Here is a 21,763-nt window from a genome sequence, read left to right as displayed (position 1 = left end):
TTCATAACTCTCTTTCCTTCTGACAATCATTATTGCTTTTTTGGGGTTAAAACAACTTTTGATGAAAGCATGTCTAATTCTATGTCCGTATGCTGGTTTACAGTTTACAACTTTGGGCAGGTGTAGTTAAAAACTTGCTTTGTAGTTCACATACTCAGATCAAAATCTCCCATTAAACTAATTAATCCTTAATTAAGTATGAGATAATTTCTGAGACAAACAAATATTGTAATTGGGGGAGGGAATTGTACTTTAGGGACTGAGATTCTGCAGAGTTTTCTTTTTCCTGGCAGGATGATAACTATGAAAACTGAAGTCTTCATGATATATTATGGGCATCAAGAGTTCTATAAGTGTTACATGAAAAGCCTCAACTTAGCAAAAGAATTAATCCAGAGCTTGTCTACAGCACAGCTCAGGTAGGTAGATATGATTTTTTTGTTGTTGCTATTCACAGATGCCATTTGAGTATAAATGTTTATCTGTCTTTGACTAAAGCAGAAAATCGATAAGAAGGCCTATGAATCTTAGATACTACTTTCCTTTTCTAATATCTAAAGTATCAATTGTGAGTAAGAAAGTGAAAGGGACTATTCCAGCAGCTATTCCTCTAGAAATACTTGGACGTCTCTGACCTGAGGTTTAAGATCCAGAAGAAAGCTCTCAGTGGGTTTTCCATAAGATTCTTACTTTGTGTTTTCCCCAGTGTGAAGATAGGAGGGATTTATAAGTTATTAGGAAAACTGTTTTTCTTAGCATCCAATTTTGCCTGCCAATGTTATTACTGTCAGCGTGGTCAGAATCCATAAAATTTATCTAATATTTGATTCATTTCTGTTATTTTGCTAAAGATTTTGAAATTGTAAAACAGTGAAGCGATTGATGGAAAATTTTGGGACTCTATAGAAAGATATCATTAAAAATACTTATGTTAAGTCTGTTATGAGTTCCTTACCTTTTATGGACACTCATATTTTTGTTTGGTTGGTAGAGGGACTCACTGTGCAGCTCAGACTGGCTTCCAACTATCAAACCTCCTGTCTCAGCCTCCTGTGTACTGGAAGTCTAGTCATACAGCACCATGTCCAGCAAGTTCAACAATTTTTAAGAGCTATTGATATCAGACTAAATACTAACCACTTACTATTCCAGCCATACTAAGCAATTCCTTTGTTCTTATAGAAGCTTTGGCATAAGTCACTACATGGTAGACATTTGGGATTATGTTCTGCTTTCTTTAATGCATCTAAGAATCCTGTTTTAAGATTTTTTTATTATCTTTAAGTAGCTATATAAAGAGGTTTCAATTCAATATGCTCATTTATGAGTACAATGCATCTTGTCAGGAATTTTTTTTTTATTTTGAGAATACCGTACAGAGGAGTTACAATTACATGGGCAAGATAACAAGTACATTGCTTATCAAGCATTGTTGCCTCCTCTTTTTTTCCCCTTCCATCCCTTTCCATACTCCCCCCCCCACCTGATCCTTCCCCAGCCCCCACCAAAGTTGTAAAGTTCATTTTTCGACATAACGACTTGTACATGTCATTGTTGTAATGGGTCCACCTGTATCCCTAGTTAAACGATTTGTTTCTTCCCTTCCCCACCACAAATTATACCAACATCAAATACAGTGAAAGCATGGGTTATACCGTGGGGAAGGGACATACAAAGCAATAAAGAAATAAAGAAATCATCTCATAAATATGTCAGAAACAATTTGTCAGGAATTCTTTAGTCACTCAAATTTAGGGGACAAGGAAGAATCTAATAGACAATAGCTGCTGCTCCTAAAGTCAGCTGATACAAACCCACGTACAAGTCTATGTTCTTACAATCCATATTTCCAAGAGAGAAATAGGAGAGAAATATAATTAATGCATTTATATGTGATAGAGAAAGAGGAGAGGGAAATATAATAAACCCATTTATATGTGATAGGGAGTCGAAGTGGACTGCTTATCGAATTGCATTCTATGCATAGAGAATAAATGCAAATACTATGAGTGGACTGTATGTACTGAGTTCTTTTATTCTTTTAAAGTCTCCATAGTTTGGTTAAGTTTGTAGATGAGATAGGAATTTGGACCACTAAGATTTTATCCAGTCTTCAAGTCTGAAAATCAGCTTGAGCTGATAAAGACCAAAGAGGCCTCATTTTCTATCAGGTCACTTTTAATCAAAGTAATCAAGCTGAAATTTTAACTTTTTTTTTAAAATCGTTTCTCTCATAGAATTATGCAGTACCTCTAAAATACCACCATGGCCCACTATATGAGCAATCTCCTTTCAGAACAATTATGCTATTAAAGCTATTATCACAAATTCCTACATCTTATGAAAACATATTAACACACACTCCCTTCTAACAGCCTGAATAAACATAAACATGTCTCAAACCCATTCAGGAGTCTGTAACAGGTCCCAGATATAAGTCAATGCAAAATCAAACCTTTCTCTAAAGACCTCCTAGTAGCATTCCAATCTGTAGGGTATCATTCCTGGCTGTAGCCATTCACTTATCTAATTTTTTTTTTCAGATGGATACTTGGTGCTTGTCTTTGGTTGACTCAGTTTTAACTATTGAATCCTAAATGAAAAGGCTACAGAATATTTGTAAGTAACTAAATCACAGAATCAGTTTGGGGCTCAAATTTATCTCTGTGAATATTAAGATTAGGCAAAAAAAGAATTATAAAATGTGGAAGCAAAAACCAAACATGGAAATTATACTCATGAAAAGTAGAAAAAGGAAAATTGAAAAAAATGTAAGAGACAGAATTGAAGTTGAACTGTGGCAAAAATTAAGAAATATTAAAGAAGTTGAAGTGCCAGAATTCTACATATGTCTCTGTGCAGCATGTTAGGAAATCAGAAGGTTAAGCATGAACCCCAGGCATTTGTAAGTAGATATTGGAAACATGACAGAATAAAATAAGAAAAAAGAGGAAAATATCCTGGCCCAAAAATTGGGGCATTTACCTTAACCATGCTGAAATTGAAAGTAGATACAATATATTAGGATTTAAGCAAATTGAGTTCCTGGTTACTATGGACCTCAAAGGAAAATTTGGGTAGAGAATTTAGACTATTTAATATTAGTTTTCAGGATGACATTAGAGACCAGAACCAATGACCCACGAAGAATGAAAAAAAGAATTCAGAGTTACTGAACAAAAAGTTGATAATATATAAACTAGACAATATCTATCTATCTATCTATCTATCTATCTATCTATCTATCTATCTATCTATCTATCTATCTATCTATCTATCTATCTATAGAGAGAGAGAGAGAAAGAGAGAGAGAGTTTTCCCCTGTATGCCAGGAAATAGCTGTAGGATGAAGTGTTTTTTATACAGATACATTCAATCACTACTGATACTTTTCTTCAAAACAGGATTTGCTGCATCTAAGTTTTTCTCCCTATGAAGACAACAATGGCTTAGAACATTGCTAAGGAGAAAACTTCTTTATTACTGGACTTGGTATTGTGGATAAACCTTTCTGCTTTTGTAATTAATATGCTCAGTTTGGTGGGAAGCACAGAGAGGAAATCTAAGCAATTTTGTTTAATTCACTGGGCTTTTACAAAGACACTAATGCTGCTTTCCAAAGGAATTCTAAAGACCATAGTAGCTTTTGGTTTGATAAATGTACTAGATGCCATAAGCTGTCAGAGTGTTGTTTACGTGGACAGAATGGCCCAGGGCCTTTCAGTTGGTATCAGCATTCTCCTAATGGTGGTCCAGACCATCACCAGCAGTCCCAGAGCTTCATAGTGGGAGAGAATCAAGCTGGTGTCTCCATGGCACATTTTTTCCATGCTAGTCTTCTTTTGGATTCTTAATTCATTGATAAGCATGACTTTATCCATTCCAACAAAAAACTAGCATAAAGGCACCTAAAATTAGCAAAAGTGACAACTTTTGCTATTTTCCACCAGAAAGTCAGAACATGAAATGCATTTTTCTCACTCTTATGATTCCATGTGATGCCGTGTTTCAGGTTATCATGGCTAAGGCCAGGGCATTTCTTCTCCACATGGCACCGTTTTAGAACTCTGTGCTCTCTACCTTCAGAGCTCCATAGTTCTTTGCAAGCATCAACCAGAGATGAATGCTGACCCTTCTGATGCTTTGTTTTCCTTTCCTTTTAACTACACAGTTTATATCCTCTGTTCATATTTAACATTATCCTTAGAGAAAGATGTCTTAGCAATGAGTGTTTAAGGAACTGTGACCCGTTGTTTGCCAGGCCATTTGTACTAATTCAAAGAGCCGAATTTTGGCTGAAAGTTGGCATCTTAGTGGGAGAGAAAAATATTAGAACTTTTGTTTCATTCCTTTTTTTAGTATGAAAGCTTCAAGGTACTCTTTGTTCAGATATTCTCTGTGTAAAACAAAATCACATCAAGTAGCATAAATATACACATATTTATAGTTGAACAACAATCCTAGTAATCTCCAGCTAAGGCTGACACAGAAACTAGAGACAAGCAGAATGATCTAGAAATCTCATTTTTACTCTGCTACTCTTATTCCTTTCAAACTGGCTTTTATCATTTATGTGGGGGAGGAGAATCATTGTTACTGCTTCACACATGTCTATAATTTCAAGTCCTGAGACTAGTCTTTCACTACCCCTATTCTCATAATAGGGCTCCCAAAATCAATTTTGTAAATTTTAGTCAACCTTGTTAGATCAGAACTAATCATACAGAAAGTTTTGTGCTTTTAGAACTGTGTTATGGAAAATTTATACATTGTAGTGTTCCTTCTCTTGTAACACAGGTATCATAAATACTAAGAAAAGGATCTTTTGTGGCTAATTGATAGCATTTGGTAACCCTAGTATTTTCTGCATAGAATGGGATTGTGGAACTTAGAAAATAATAGTAAGTTCAGCATGTATTCATGTGGAATGACATAAACTTGTAATTTTACTAAGTAGGTAATACATGCCCTAGTAAAGGCATTCAAAAGGGAGTGAATTTGATGTTAGATCACCATTCAGAAACCTCTGTTATTTGGTCTGTGATGGAGTCCTTGTGCACAAATGTGTTTACTGCACTGAAGACATTCTTTTCAAATAAGTCAGAGGTGTATAGGAGTATGGGTGTAAGGACGCATTTATCCTATGTAATCTCTCCATAACATTTGTGCTTTTTTCCCCCATCAACCAGATGACATTTTTTAAAGTTTAATTTAATTTTATTTGTGAACATACTGTACAGAGGGGTTACAATTACATGGGCAGGATAATGCGTACATTTCTTACCAAGCATTGCAGTCTCCTTCTTTGTTTACCCTTCTCATCCCTTCCCAGCCTCCCCCCTCCCAGGTGACATTTTTATTTAAGCTTTTTTTCTTATTGATAGAGTTCCTCAGCCTGTTAAGGATATTATATTCTACCTTTATTAAAATATTTAGTATGTATTTTCTCTTTCCTGGATCCAATATATAATCTAATTTCTAATTACAGGGAAATAGACATGAGGATCCATAATAACACTACCAATCAGCTTAAGAAAATTATTATTTAGGGTCTCAGAAGGTGGCTTATTGGTAGAGCGCTTGCCTTGCATGCATGAGGCCCTGGGTTCGATTCCTCAGCACCACATAAGCAGGAAAAAATACTGCCGGAAGTGTCGCTACGGATCAAGTGGTAGAGTGCTAGCCTTGAGCTGAAGAGCTGAGGGACAGTGCCCAGGCCCAGAGTTCAGGCCACGACTGGATCTCCCCCTCCCACAAAAAAATTATCATTTAATATTTGCTTCTCACTTTAATAAGCACTAGATGCTTCAGTTCATTGAGTCAGCATAATACATCTGGGTAGTACAAAGAACCATAGTTAGTGTGTAGATGAGAACATTGGATCTGAGAAGCCATCTCCTTTGTTTTTAAAAGTCATTCATTTATGAGATGGGAAGGAAATCCAGAGTGTGGAATCTAGAGTGGCTAATTGGAAACCTTCTAATGAACCCCAAACATCATACTTCTCAAGTTTAATGATAGCTTCCATCATCTAGAATATGTGCATCTTCACCACAACTTGTTGCACAAAACTGTGACTTAACTAGATTCACAAAATCTGTGTTTGGTTGATTCTTACATGCTTGGAAAAAACTGATGCAATCTTGTTTAATTATTAAACGTATGTATCTTTTCTCAGCAGCCTTCAGAGGAGTTGTAGATGCATAGCTTTTCCAGCCCATATGTAACACTATTCAGGAAAAGAAAAACAACATCTTTATTCCAAAATACATTGATATCTTAACAAAGTGATGTCTATCTGAAAAAAAGTTCAGTCCTAACTTAGTAGAAGACACGGTTACTGAAATGTAACCATGATTTCTAAGTCTCTTTATGGATAACCTATGTCATTCATGGATTATCTGGATGGGTAAGTATAGAAACTCACCTTTTTACTTATGAGAAAACACTAAAATCCTGACTAAATATTTCATCTAAAGAAGATTATTTTCTATAGGCATTTAGATGAATATTCATGAAAACACACAGACCAACTCATGTCTCCCAGACAGGTTTATCAGCTCAACTCTGATTTAATGATAAACTTTAGTAAGAAGTGTGTTTAGTATTTAATAGCAGGTGCTATGTTAGATAACTTAGATGCTAGGATGGAAGCATATGCATAGGAAACTAGTTTGGTAAGCTTGGGAAAAGTGTATGAGATCAAATTTTAGGCTCATTTGTGATGAATATGGGGCAGTTAGCTGTGAAGTGTGATGGTTGGGCAAAAGATTGACTTGTGGGCATTATGATATTCTAAGTGTCAATGTCATATTTGTTTTGTGGGAGTTTAAATTAATTTGGAAGTAACTATGACAAGAAGCAATTTTCCAACTGTGGAAGAAAAATACGGTGACGTTTGGCATGCGAAGTTTTAGATTATTTGTTCTAAAATGCGAAGTTTTAGATTATTTGTTCTAAAATGCCATTTTGTTTATAAAAGGAGAAGAAATAAAAAGGGGCTTGATTTATAAAGTTGATATATAAATCACAGTGTGAATGATGAGAAGATATTGACCTACAGTATCTGTTGTTATTAGAGTTCTTGATTATAGCCATTCTAACTGGGTTGAGGTGGTATCTCAATATTGTTTTGATTTGCATTTCTTTTATGGCTAAGGGAGGTTGAGCATTTCTTCAGGTGTCTATTGACCATCTTTCTTTCTTCTTCTTCTTCAGAGAAGTTTCTCTTTAAGTCTTTAGTCCACTTATTTATTGGGCAGTTGTTTCTTTAAGGATTTGTTGTTGGGGGATTTAATTTTTTGAGTTCCAGGTATATTTTAGATTTGAGACCCTTGTCTGTTGTATGGCTACTAAAGATCTTCTCCCAATCTGTGGGCTTTCTATTGATCTTGCTAGCTATGTCCTTTGTCATGCAGAAGCTTTGCAATTTCATGCAGTCCCATTTGTCCAACCTTTTTTGGATTTGTTGTGTTTCTGGGTCTTTTTAAAGAAAATTTTGGCATATGCCAAGGAGACTTAGGGTTTCTTCTATTCCATCCTGTAATGTTTTCAGAGTATCTGCTTTGACTCCGAGGTCTTTGATCCATTTGGAGGTGATTTTGGTGCAGGATGATATATAAGGATCTAGCTTTAGTTTTCTACAAATGATTAACCAATTTTGTCAGTACCATTCACTGAAGAGGCTGCTCGAGGGGATGTGGACAGGAGGGAACTTTACTGCATTGTTGGTGGGAATGTAAACTTGTTCAATCACTTTCAAAAGTAGTATGGAGGTTTCTCAAAGACTTCACATAGAACTCCCCTATGATCCAGCAATCCCACTTTTGTGTATTTACCCAAATGATCACAAACATAACCATACTAAAGGCACCAGCACAACTATGTTTATTGCAGCATTATTTATCATAGCTAAGATACGGAAACAACCCAGATGCCCCACAGTAGATGAATGGATCAAGAAAATGTGATATATATACACAATGGAATTCTATGTCTCCGTTAGAAAGAATGACATTGCCCTATTTGTTAGGAAATCGAAAGACTTGGAAAAAATTATATTAAGTGAAGTAAGCCAGGTGCAAAGAAACATAGGTCCCATGATTTCCCTTATTTGCAATAACTAGTTTAGGTCTGAGACAAGCAGAAATGATCAGATAAGTTGTTAAGCAAAATGAACCCCAAGTTAAGGACTCAAATGATTTTTCTTCCTTGCTATTGTGTTTAACATATTTATAATATATTTCTTTGTTGCTTTGTATGTCCCTCCCCCATGGTATAACCCTTGTTTTCATTGTATTTGATGTTAGCATAATTTCTGGAGGGGAAGGGAAAAAACAAATTGTTTAAATAGAGATACAGGTGGACTCATTCCAACAATGAGATGTACAAGATGTTATGTTGAAAATGAACTTTACAACTTTGGCGCAGGGAGGAGTGAGGGGGGGCGACAGGGGAAGGGATGGGAAGGGGAAACAAAGGAGGAGGCAACAATGCTTGATAAGAAATGCATTCATTACCGTGCCCATGTAATTGTAACCCCTCTGTACAGTATTTTCACAATAAAAAAAAAAAAGAAATTGACCTACAGAGGAGGGACTTTCTGATTGAGAAAAATCACTTGATTTGACAGCATTTAAAACACAGAACCACTTAAGTTGTACCTTTGGTTGATGTTCATAGGACAAGAGCCTCCGTATCTGAATGTTTTTCTGGTGTTTTATTAGAAGAGCACTCTGGGGAGAAATGAAAAATAAGGAGAAAAGCATATAAGGAGAAGAATCAACTTCAGTGACCTCCAACACATGTAGAGGTTTGGAAATTCACATTAAACAATCTTAGTCGTACTTTTAAGGAGGTCGTACCACTAGGTCTACCCATAGGGCTGAGGAAAAGAGCACATGACTTCTCCAGGGAAGCTGCTTCATTTGATTAGATAAAATTTTCTAAAGCAATTACAATCCTTTGTGCTTAATAATTCTTTAAGGAATAAATATGTATAGCATGGTAAAACTAACATGGGTGGAGCACCAACAAAACCCACGAGAGCCAGATAACTTATTTATTAGGCATTTATTTTACAAGTAAGGAGGCACTTAATTGCATGCTCAGGAAATGGATTAGGAATTCAGTGAATGATATTGCCCTTTTTTTAGTAAAGACAATTATAATATAAATTTTAGATATGAAGGTTATAAAGAAAAGTGTTTAGGAAAGGCAAGTAGTGGCAGTTATATGAAATTTATGCCCAAGTTGACAAAGCAAGAAAAGATGAAAAAAAGCAAAAATGATATCATAGGCTGTTAGGAAAGAAGTGTTTACATTCATTTCAGAAACTAAGCATGGAAAAATCAAGACACCTGAAATATGTTCTTCCACTCATTTGTGTTTTTCAAACTGTGTTTCCCAGCGCTGAGCACGAAGTCCAGAGAGGATGTGGAGTAACATCATTCAGAGGATAATCTTCCTTTCTCTTACTGGACCTGGAATTGTGGGCAACATCCTTGTATGTGTGAAACATGTGTACACTTTTTTCACAAGTCCTGACAAAAAACCTATAGACCTCATCCTCATCCACTTGGCTTTTTCTAATGTCATCATTATTTGTAGCACAGGGGTAAGAGAGATAGCCACTGTTTTTTATGTCAGAAATTTTCTAGGTGATGTGGGTTGTAAACTTGTGCTTTATCTGGAAAGAGTGGCTCGAGGGCTTTCCATCTGCACTACCTGTTTCCTCAGCATGGTCCAGGCCATCACCATCAGTTCCAGGACCACACAGTGGAGAAAGCTCAAACCTGAGACTGCATGGCAAGTTCTCCCCTATCTCCTTCTCTTTTGGATTTTAAATTCTCTGATAAGCTCCAACTTGCTCCACTATATTACAGCAGTCAATAACACGAATGGATCTGGACTTGGAATGTATGTTGTATATTGTCATATGCTACCATCTATGCAAATAGTTAGATGGCTTTTCCTCTCCCTCATGGCTCTCCGGGATGTGATCTTTCAGAGTCTCATGGGCTGCAGCAGTGGGTACATGGCTTTCTATCTGTATAATCATCACAAAAGAGTCCTTTATCTTCATAGCTCCAGGTTTGTAAACAATTCCAGCCCAGAAATCAGAGCTACTCTAAGTACCCTTGTTCTTATGGCCTGTTTCCTTGTCTTTTATTGGGCAGATTTCATTTTTTCCTTCTATGTAGGTTCTGGCATAACTTTTAACTCCATCATAATAAATATTAAAGTATTTCTAGTTCTTGCTTATGCTAGCCTCAGCCCGTTTGTTCTGGTCATCAGAGATATTCGTGTTGCCAAATACTGGTGTTCTCACTGAGAAATACAGAAATTATATATCATTCCTCCATAACTAAAAGTATAAAAATGAGGAATTGGTTTGGCCATATTTTTAGCCATATTTTAATAGATTTATTTTCATTTTGAATAGATCTCATCCTAAGCAATCTAAAATGGATTCATTTGTTCCAAGAATTTAGCAGGAAAAATTCTTATCAGCCTCCCATTTCAGTCATCCCTATGATTTAGCTCTCAGTTTCTTGCTTTCATGGGGAAAAAACTAGAAATTGAGTCTGTTGCCATGATTTGTTGTTGTTGCTGCTGGGCCTGGAGCATGAACTCAGGGCCTGAGTGTAGTCCCTTAGCCTCTTTGCCCAAGACTAGCGCTCTAACTACCACTTGAACCACACTGGCACTTCTGGCTTTTTCTGAGTAGTTTATTGGAGATAAGAGTCTCCCAGACCTTCCTACCCAGGCTGGCTTTGAGCCATCATCCTCAGACCTCAGCCTCCTGAGTAGCTAAAATTACAGGCGTGACCACCAGCTCCTAGCTGTTGCCATATTTCTTGAGCTTAAGCTCTTCACCAAACAGAAACAACCAATTATTTTCCACCTTTGTGAACCCTCAAATGGATTTCATTGCTTATAGCTCACACAAGTTTTGACCTGAGATACTACTAGGTATATATTATGGCTCCCAAAGAACAATGACCTTAAGAGCAAGCTTATGAAGAAGATTTTCAGGTAATATCCCTTTTCTGAGTTCTACTTTTAGGACATACTGATGCTGATCTGTAAGAGACTCTAACTTTCTACACAACAAGGGATTCACCTGGCCCTTGCGTGGCATTGGTGGTTCCGGAAGTACTAAGGAAACTGACAAGAAAAAAATAGCATGAGCCAGTTACAAGCCTAGTGAAAACCATGAAGTATAAGCATCAAATATATAGGATAACACAAATAGATATGTCTTCCTTTAACAGAAGCAAACTCAGGTTTCAGAAAGATGCTACCAATTAGGCTTAACTTAATAACTACTGCTATATTAATGCCATGAGTTAACCAGTTGTAACTCTGGAGCACCAATCTTCCATTCCTGATCACAGTCTTTTTTTGGGGTGGGGGCAGTCATGGGTACTGACCTCTGGGCCTGGCCTCAGCTCTTCAGCTCCAGGCTAGCAGTCTTCCACTTGAGCCACAGCGCCACTTCCGGCTTTTGTTCTTTTTGCTTATGTGGTGCTGAGGAATCGAACCCAGGGTCTCAGGCATGCAAGGCAAGAGTTCTACCAGTGAGCCACTTTCCCACCCCTCACAGTCTTTTCATGGTCTACCAAGTACATCTGAGTTTTTGCTCAGATGTACTTGGTACATTGACTTACAATGGTTGAGGGATCTTGGGTACATGCTGGGATTGTACTACATTTTCTCTTGTCCAATGCAAAGGTATATATGGCCCTAACTGTTGTCCTCAATACAGAAAAAAACTAACATCAGTATAGAAATTTCTCAATAAATTCAAGACAAAAATCTGTATGACCTAGCCCTATCATTTCTGTGAATACTCAAGCCAGTTTACTGTAGAGGTATTTTCACACCCATGTATACCATGTCACAACTCACAATAACTGAACAACGGAACCTGTGTAGGTGTCCATTAGCAGATGAATGAATGAAGAAAGTGTAATATGCATACACAATGGAATTTTACTTACCTACAAAAAAGAAGGCAACTAGGTGGAACTGGAGATAGTAACTTTGACTGAAATAAATGAGTCTATCCAAGACAGGTTACATGTTTCTCTCATTTATTGGAGCTATGGAAGCAGAACACAATGAAACACCAACTAATGAAAGTAAAAGGGATGACTATGGAGATGCAATTGGAAAAAAGAAAAGAAGGAGGTGAAAGAAATAAGAAGATAATAGAGAGGTGAATATAATCCAAGTACATTATATGCATGTAAGGAAATATAACACAATTCTTTATTTTGTACAATTAATATATACTAATAAAATTTAAAATGGATCCAAAGGATGTGTGTGTGTGTGTGTGTGTGTGTGTGCATGTGTGTGCGGGTGTGTACATGCACACACATAATACTAAAATGAAATTAACCGAGTATTCTCAAGTTACAGTAACTCATAAACTAGTAAAATTCTCACCAGGAATTCCCATAAGAAACCATTTTAAGACATTGTATAAATTAAATTAAAATATGACTCAATTTGTGAGATGTTAGATATGAAAACAATACAAATTTTATAACATGTGTTTGTGGATTGTGAGGAATACAGAGACAGATGAAGCATAAGGCAAGGTTTTTGAAAATATTTGATGGGTATATTATCAAATTAGAATTTTAGAAAATATATGGAGAAATGTTGGTTGGAATATTTTGGGATCCAACTCAGCCAGACTGAGATTCAAGGTAAATTAAATGGGTAAGGATTTAAGCAAGTAGATCAGTTATACTATTGTGAATTTTATAAAAACTTGAGTGAGATTCTTCATATTTTAACATCGTTATCCAGAAGACATTTTAGACTACTTTAGATGGCCATGAAAATGCCAGAGAGCAGAAATGGTGCTGTGGCTCAAGTGGTAGAGCTCTAGCCTTGAGCACAGAGAGGCTCAGGAACAGAACCTAGGCCCTGAGTTCAAGCCCAGAGAACAGCAAAAGAGAGAAAAAAGAGAGAAGAGTGAAATAGAGGGAGAGAGGGTGGGAAGGATGGAGGAAGGGAAAAGGGAAGGTAAGGAGGAAAGAAATGAGGAAGGGAGGGAAGGAAAGAGGGACGGAAGGAGGAAGGAAATGCCAGAGAGAAAAGAAAAATTCTAAAGTTAAAAGCTGCACCATTACACATACTAGTAACTATCCTTTATTCTGTGGAATTGTGCTTAATATGAAATAGTTTTCTGATATATATCATCATCACTAATTGTAATAATGTTTACTGGATCTGAGTTTCTCTGTGTAAGAGGACTAATCACTGAAGTTTTTCAAAGGAATGGCTGATCTTTCTCTTTACAACTCACTTGACATTGTGGGAAACATCTTTGTAATTGTGAATTACATATGTAGGTTTGAAAGCCCAAGAAGAAAACCATACACTTTATTCTCATCTACTTGGCTTTTACAAATATCATCATGCTTCTTTCCGAAGGAATGCCAAAGACAAGAAGAGCTCTTAGCCTAGGATACTTTTTAGATGATATAAGCTGTAAGATTTTTGTTTATATGGCAAGGGTGGCCCAAGGACTTTCAGTAGTCTTCTCTCAGAAGTCCAGACGTCACCATAAGTCCAGAAACTCCATAAGGAGGTAGTTTAAGCTGATGTCTGAGTGGATTTTTCTCATTCTCATGGTTCTGAGGGTTGCTATTTTTCAGGGAATCACGGGTGTGGCCAGTGGCTACATGGTATTTCTTTTCCACAAGCACCACCAGTGTGTTTTCTACCCTCAGAGATCCAAGTTTCACCACAAGTATTATTCTTCTCACGCTTTGCTTTCTTTGCTTTATTAGGCAGGTTGTTTCATTTCTTGATGTTTAACACTATCATTAAGGAATGATTACGAATTGTAAATGTTCTTGAATTACTGACCATTGGTTATGCACTTTTCAGCCAATGTTTGTTGATTCACTGAGATGGTAAGTTTGGCATGCTCACACAGAGAGAAAGACCTTGTGAAAAGTTCTATTTCACCAATTATACAATTTCCAGTGAACTACACACAAACATGTATGTATGTACATATGTTTGTATGTATGTATAGCCTACTCAAGTTAGGCAAATGTAAGACAAGTGTTCTTACAACTTGGTCTATTTCTCCAACCCTTTAGTTTTTCTCAACTTTTTTATCTTTCTTTTTTTTCTTAAATATCATTTATTTGATTGTGAAGGTGATATACAGAGGGGTTACAGTTACATAAGGAAGGTAATAAGTACATTTCTTGTGGAATTCGTTACCCCTCCCTCATTTTTCTCTCTCTTTCTCTCCACCCAATCCCCCCCTAAGTTGTACAGATCAATTCCAACATAGTATGTGGTGAGTATCACAGTTGCATTGGTTCTCCCTTGTCTCACCATTTTGTTGTTACCCTTCCTTTCCCTAATTCAGATAAACCTATATATAATACCCAGGGTATCAAAATCAAATACAGTGACAACAAGAGATAAACCATAGGGGGAAGAACACACAAAAGAAACAAGAAAACACATAGTACATAAACAACAACAACAACAACAAAGAGAAACCTCTTGTGTCCATGCCTTAGAGTTCATTTCACTTAGCATCATTTTTTTTTTTTTTTGTCAATGTGGGGCTTGAACTCTGGGCCTGGGTGCTGTTCCTCAGCTCTTCATCTCAAGGTGAGCACTCTACCATTTGAGCCACAGCACCATTTCTGGGTTTCTGAGTAGTTTATTGGAGATACATCTCTTGGACTTTCCTGTTCAGGCTGGCTTTGAACCACAATCCTCAGATCTCAGCCTCCTGAGTAGCTAGGATTACAGGCGTGAGCCACAGACACCTGGCATCATCTTTTTGTTTTTTTAATTGTCAAGGTGATTTTCTAAGTTGTGAGACAAGATCTTGCTGCTACCTTGCCCAGGCTGGCCTCAAAGTGATGACTCTTCTGGCTCAACCACCCAAGAAACTTATAGCCACTATGCATGGCTCCAGTATTGTCGTTTTTTTTAAAGCTATATAAAAAGACTTATATAAAAATAAAATACATTAACATCACGTGACATATTCCTTTTGTTTTTTTCACATTTTGAAGGTATTAAAAATATCCATCCATGTGTAAGAATTTTCTTGATCATATGAAAGACTGGGCAAATTCCAATGGAGCTGATAAGTGCTGGTAGCTCAAGACTTACTTACAATTAATTAAATACACAGATCAAATTAACTATTTATGAATAGAGTAAAATAAAGTTTCATAAAGTTTAATGATCTGCTTGCTGTATTATTATATACTAAAGTATTATAAAAGGAAGAGAGTAGAATTTGTGTCTTCCAAAAGAAATCAGGTTGTGTCAGAGTTAGATTTAATTTTGTTGAGTATTTTCTTATTTGTTTTTTTTTTAACTTTTTATTATGAAAATACCATACAGAGGGGTTACAATTACATGGGCAAGGCAATGAGTACATTTCTTATCAAGCATTGTTGCCTACTCCTTTTTCCTCTTCACATCCCTGCTCATTTCCCCCACTCCCCGGCTCCCAGCCCCTGCCCAGCCAAAGTTGTAAAGTTTGTTTTTTGACATAACGACTTGTACATCTCATTGTTGCAATGGTTCCACCTGTATCGCTATTTAAGCAATTTGTTTTTGCCTTTCCCCTCCACTAATTATACCAACATCAAATATAATGAAAGGCAGGGGTTATACCTTGGGGGAGGGACATACAAACCAACAAAGAAATATCTTATAAATATGTTAGACACAATAGCAAGAAAGAAAAATAACTTGAGTCCTTAACTTGGGGTTCATTTTTCTTCATATCAACTTATCTGACCATTTCTCCTTGTCTCAGACCTATACTAGTTATTGCAAATAAGGATACTGTTTTGGATTCAAAAAGGATGCTCCATGCGAGGCTCAAACTCAGCCCCATGACATATACTTTGTGTAAGTACTGCAAACAACTTGTTTTAATCTCCATTTCTGGTTGACTTCATTGCATGGCCTTTCAAAAACACACAAAAACTTTTGCTTGGAACAAAGGGGCCTAGAAATTTCCTGGTGCATGCCCCAAATCCATGGCTACATGTCTCTTTCATATGTCAAATATGGTCTGGGTTCAGCTGTGCACTGCACTGGTACCACTTGTACTGAAGGTAAAGACAATGCTCTGCTTGCTGAAATTGCGATAGACACTCCCTTCCAAAATGACCAGAAAACCTGTGGGCTCCTGTGGAACTCCTACTGACTCAAGCACGTTGGAGAAGATTCCCAGTAGTGACCTTGTGGGTGGATGGCCATCTCTTGGCTATGTAGCTAAGAAGCATTTTCTTTTTTTCTCTTCCTGATGATTTTATTTGTTGGTTTGTTTATATTGGGAATGTGATGTACAGAGAGATTACAATTACATAAGTCAAGTAATGAGTCCATTTCTTTTTGAACAGGGTCACTTGGTCTCTCCCTATCTCCCATTTTTTCCCCTTCTGAACCCCTTCACCCACAAGTTGTGTAGTTCATTTTCAACACAGAGTCTAATGAGTATCAAGCCGCATTTGTTCACCCTTTGTTCCACCATTTCTGTGCTCCACCTTACCTTCCCCTAAGTTATTTTGCTTTATTCTTTTCTCCTTTGGCGCTGGTTTTTTTTTAAATTTCTGTACCTTTTTTATTAAAGGTAAGTTTTTCCTGATGATTTTTTTTTTCATGCCACAGTAAGATTCTTGTTGTAGAAAGCCTATTGGACGTCATCGTAGGAGGAACTCCAAGCCCCTTCAGGTGTTTACTAAAGCCACTGCTGCCAGCTTGCTCACATTCTCCAGACTCCCCTCCACCCAATACATATGCTAGAAAAATAAAGAGGAGGTATTGAAGGGAGTGGTGCTGCATTTTCTATGACTAAGTTATCTATCAAGTAAGGAATACACTGGGGATAACAAACCGTTTGCCTTGAATTGAAATTTCTAGGGAACACAACTGCAAAGGGGTATGAAATGGGTCTCTGAAACTCTAGAAGTTTCTAGGTTAAAATTGAACTAGGGTATTATTTTGGTGGTGGTGGTGATGGTGGTGTGTGTGTCTGCACATGGATGAATATGTGTATTTCTGTGTGTGCTTACATGGTCTATAACTTATAAATGTTTTCTGCCACGTAGTTTCAATTATAGATTGGCTTCTTTGCTGTACAGAAGCTTTTTGTTTACATATAAACCTGTATGTTTATAGAGTTATTGCTTCAGTGTTTTCGAAATTCTTATTGCCCAGGACAATTTCAAGGAGTGCTTCCCGTTTTTCTAGGAGTTTTACAGTTTCAGGTCTTATGCTTCAATATTTATAGCAATTTTAGTTGATTTTCCTATGTGGTTTGCAATAAAGATCGAATTTCACTCTCTGTGAACACTCAATTTTGAAACATCACTTACTAAAGAGACATACTTGGTTTTTCTTCGTTGTGTATTCTTGGTGTCTTGTAAAATCAATTGACTGTTTATGCTTGAGAGCATTTCTGGACTTGTTCTGATCCATTAATCTGTATAGCAGTTCTATAATATTTTAATTATTGTAGCCTTTTACAAGTACTTGACTGTGCTGGCCCCTTTACATTCTCCAAAGTTATTTTGTATAATTCTTTCCTCCAACGTCACTGCTTTAAAAAAATTTCTGAGAAAAAAGCCGGAAGTGGCGCTGTGGCTCAAGTGGTAGAGCGCTAGCCTTGAGCTGAGGGACAGCACCCAGGCCCAGAGTTCAGGCCCCATGACCGCACACCCCCAACCCCCAATAAAATTTCTGTACCTTTTGTCTTATAGTCAAGTACTGTGATAACTCAATAGTTCAATTCTCAAAATTGGTTTGGTCTTTTGTGTTTCCATATTTATTTAATAGGTTGTTTTCTGTGGAAAGCACAATTGGAATTTTGAGAGGTTCTGTGTTTAATCTGTATAATTCTTTGAATAGAATTCCTTGGATGTGTTAGTGCTATAAATTATTTCAATTTATAACTCTCTTTCCCTCTGACAATCATTATTGCTTTTTTGGGGTTGAAACAACTTTTGATGAAAGCATGTCTAATTCTATGTCCATATGCTGGTTTACAATTTACAACTTTGGGCAAGTGAAGTTAACAAACTTGCTTTGTGGTTCACTTACTCAGATCACAAACTCGCATTAAACTAATTAATCCTTAATTACCTATGAGATAATTTCTGAAACAAACAAATACAGTAATTGCCGAGAGAGAGCTGTACTTTAGGGACTGAGATTCTGCAGAGTTTGTCTTCTTCTTGGCAGGGTGATAACTATGAAAACTGAAGTCTTCATGATATATTTTGGGCATCAAGAGTTCTATAAGTATAACATGAAAAGCCTCATGTTAGCAAAAGGATTAACTGAGAGCTTGTCTACAGCACAGCTCAGGTAGGTAGATGTGACTTTTTTGTTGTTGCTATTCACAGATGCCATTTGAGTAGAAATGTTAATCTGTCTTTGACAGATGCAGAAATGCAGAAAATCGATAAGAGGGCCTATGAATCTTAGATACTACTTCCTTTTTCTAATATCTAGGGAACCAATTGTGAGCAAGAAAGTGGAATGGACTATGGAAGGGACTATTCCAACAGAAATTCCTCTAGAAATGCTTGGACATCTCTGACCTGAGGTTTAAGATCTGGAAAAAAACTCTTCAGTGGGTTTTCTATAAGATTCTCACTTTGTGTTTTCCCCAGTGTGAAGATAGGAGAGATTTATAAGTTATTAGGAAAACTGTTTTTCTTAGCATCCAATTTTGCCTGCCAATATTATTACTGTCAGCATTGTTAGAATCCATAAAATGTATCTAATGTTTGATTCATTTCTGTTATTTTGCTAAAGATTTTGACATTGTAAAACAGTGACGCAATTGATGGAAAATATTGGGACTCTATAGAAAGATATCAGTACACAAACTTATTTTAAGTTCATTATGAGTTCTATACATTTTAAGGACACTCATATTTTTGTTTGGTTGGTAGAGGGACTCACTGTGCAGCTCAGACTGGCTTCCAACTATCAAACCTCCTGTCTCAGCCTCCTGTGTGCTGGAAGTCTCGTCACACAGCACCATGTCCAGCAAGTGAAATAATTTTTAAGAGCTCTTGATATCAGACTAAATACTAACCACTTACAATTCCAGCCATACTAAGCAATTCCTTTGTTCTTATAGAAGTTTGGCATAAGTCACTACATGGTAGACATTTATGATTATGTTCTGCTTTGTTTAATGCATCTAAGACTGCTGTTTAAGATTTTTTTTATTATTTTTAAGTAGCTATACAAAGAGGTTTGTACTCACTTATGAGTACAATGCATCTTGTCAGGAATTCCTTAGTCACTCAAATTTAGGGGACGAAGCAGAGACAATAGCTGCTGCTCCTAAAGTCAGCTGATACAAACCCACGTACAAGTCTATGTTCTTACAATCCATAATTCCAAGTGAGAAAAAGGAGAGAAATATAATAAATGCACTTATATGTGATAGAGAAAGAGGAGAGGGAAATATAAAAAAACCCATTTATATGTGATAGGGAGTCAAAATGGACTGCTTATAGAATTGCATTCCATGTATAGAGAATAAAGGCAAATACTATGTGTGGACTGTATGTACTGAGATCTTTTATTCTTTTAAACTCTCCATAGTTTGGTTAAGTTTGTAGATGAGATAGGAATTTGGACCACTAAGATTTTATCCAGTCTTCAAGTCTGAAAATCAGCTTGAGCTGATAAAGACCAAAGAGGCCTCATTTTCTATCAGGTCACTTTTAATCAAAGCAATCAGGCTAAAATTTTAACTGTTTTTTAAAAAAATCATTTCTCACAGAGTTATACAACACCTCTAAAATACTACCATGGCCCACTATATGAGCAATCTCCCTTCAGAACAATTATACTATTAAAGCTATTATCACAGATTCCTACATCTTATGAAAACATATTAACACACACTCCCTTCTAACAGCCTGGATAAACATAAACATGTCTCAAACCCATTCAGCAGTCTGACACAGGTCCCAGATATAAGTCAATGCAAAATCAAACCTTTCTCTAAAGACCTCCTAGGTAGCATTCCAATCTGTAGGGTATCATTCCCGGCTGTAGACAATCAATTGTCTGATTTTTTTTTTTCAGATGGATACTTGGTGCTTGTCTTTGGTTGACTCACTTTTAACTTTGAATCCTAAATGAAAAGGCTATGGCATTTGGCCTGCTATTGAGGCTTACAAAGTACTACAGAATATTTGTAAGTAACTAAATCACAGAATCAGTTTGGGGTTCAAATTTATCTCTGTAAATATTAAGATTAGGCAAAAAAAGACTTATAAAATATGGAAGCAAAAACCAAACATGGAAATTATACTCATGAAAAGTAGAGAAAGGAAAATTGAAAAAAATGTAAGAGACAGAATAGAAGTTGAACTGTGGCAAAAATTAAGAAATATTAAAGAAGTTGAAGTGCCAGAATTCTACATATGTCTCTGTGCAGGGTGTTAGGAAATCAGACAGTTTAAACGTGAACCCCAGACCTTTGGAAGTAGATATTGGAAACATGACAGAGTAAAATAAGAAAAAAGAGGAAAATATCCTGTCCCTCAAATTGGCACATTTACCTTAAACATGCTGAAATTGAATATAGATACAACGTATTAGGTTTTAAGCAAATTGTGTCCTTGGTTACAAAGGAAAATTTGGGTAGAGAATTTAGACTATTGAATATTAGTTTGCAGGATGGTATTCGAGACCACAACCAATGACCCACCAAGAGTAAATAAAAAAGATATCAGAGTTACTGAATAAAAACTTGATAATATATGAACTAGATAATACTTATATATATACAAATATATGTTATATATATATGTATGTATATATATATATATATATATACACACACACACAAAGAGAGAGAGAGAGAGACAGAGAGAGAGACAGAGAGAGTTTTCCCGTATAAGCCAGGAAATAGCTATAGGATGAAGTGTTGTTTTTACAGACACATACAATCACTACTGATGCTTTTCTTCAAAACAGCATTTGCTGCATCTAAGTTTTTCTACCTATGAAGACAAAAATGGCTTTGAACATTGCTAAGGCAAAAACTTTTTTATTACTGGACTTGATATTGTGGATAAACCTTTCTGCAGTTGTAATTAATATGCTCAGTTTGGTGGGAACCACAGAGAGGAAATCTAAGCAGTTTCGTTTCATCCACTGGGTTTTTACAAAGACACTAATGCTGCTTCCAATACTAGATGCCATAAGCTGTCAGAGTGTTGTTTACGTGGACAGAATGGCCCAGGGCCTTTCAGTTGGTATCAGCATTCTCCTAATGGTGGCCCAGACCATCACCAGCAGTCCCAGAGCTTTCCAGTGGGAGAGAATCAAGCTGGTGTCTCCATGGCACATTTTTTCCATGCTAGTCTTCTTTTGGATTCTCAATTCATTGATAAGCATGACTTTATCCATTCCAACAAAAAACTAGCATAAAGGCACCTAAAATTAGCAAAAGTGACAATTTTGCTATTTTCCACCAGAAAGTCAGAACATGAAATGCATTTTTCTCACTCTTATGATTCCATGTGATGCCGTGTTTCAGGTTATCATGGCTAAGGCCAGGGCATTTCTACTCCACATGGCACAGTCTTAGAACTCTGTGCTCTCTACCTTCAGAGCTCCATAGTTCTTTGCAAGCATCAACCGGAGATGAATGCTGACCCTTCTGATGCTTTGTTTTCTTTTCCTTTTAATTAGACAGCTTATA

General features: G+C 36.6%; 1 protein-coding gene across 1 annotated transcript; it reads left to right on the top strand.

The window, feature by feature from the left end:
* The first annotated feature begins 9,433 nt into the window (after positions 1-9,433).
* LOC138827687 (putative vomeronasal receptor-like protein 4) lies at positions 9,434-10,333 on the top strand. Its single transcript, XM_070023304.1, has one exon. It carries the CDS (start codon positions 9,434-9,436, stop codon positions 10,331-10,333), a length of 900 nt encoding a protein of 299 aa, XP_069879405.1.
* The last annotated feature ends 11,430 nt before the right edge of the window (positions 10,334-21,763 follow it).

Source organism: Dipodomys merriami, unplaced genomic scaffold (genome assembly GCF_024711535.1).
Source record: "Dipodomys merriami isolate MVZ:Mamm:240054 unplaced genomic scaffold, mDipMer1.0.p SCAF_16, whole genome shotgun sequence".
In the NCBI taxonomy this organism is placed as follows: Eukaryota; Metazoa; Chordata; class Mammalia; order Rodentia; family Heteromyidae; genus Dipodomys; species Dipodomys merriami.
The sequence above is the reverse complement of the archived record's forward strand: the minus strand, read 5'-3'. Positions and strand labels throughout refer to the sequence as shown.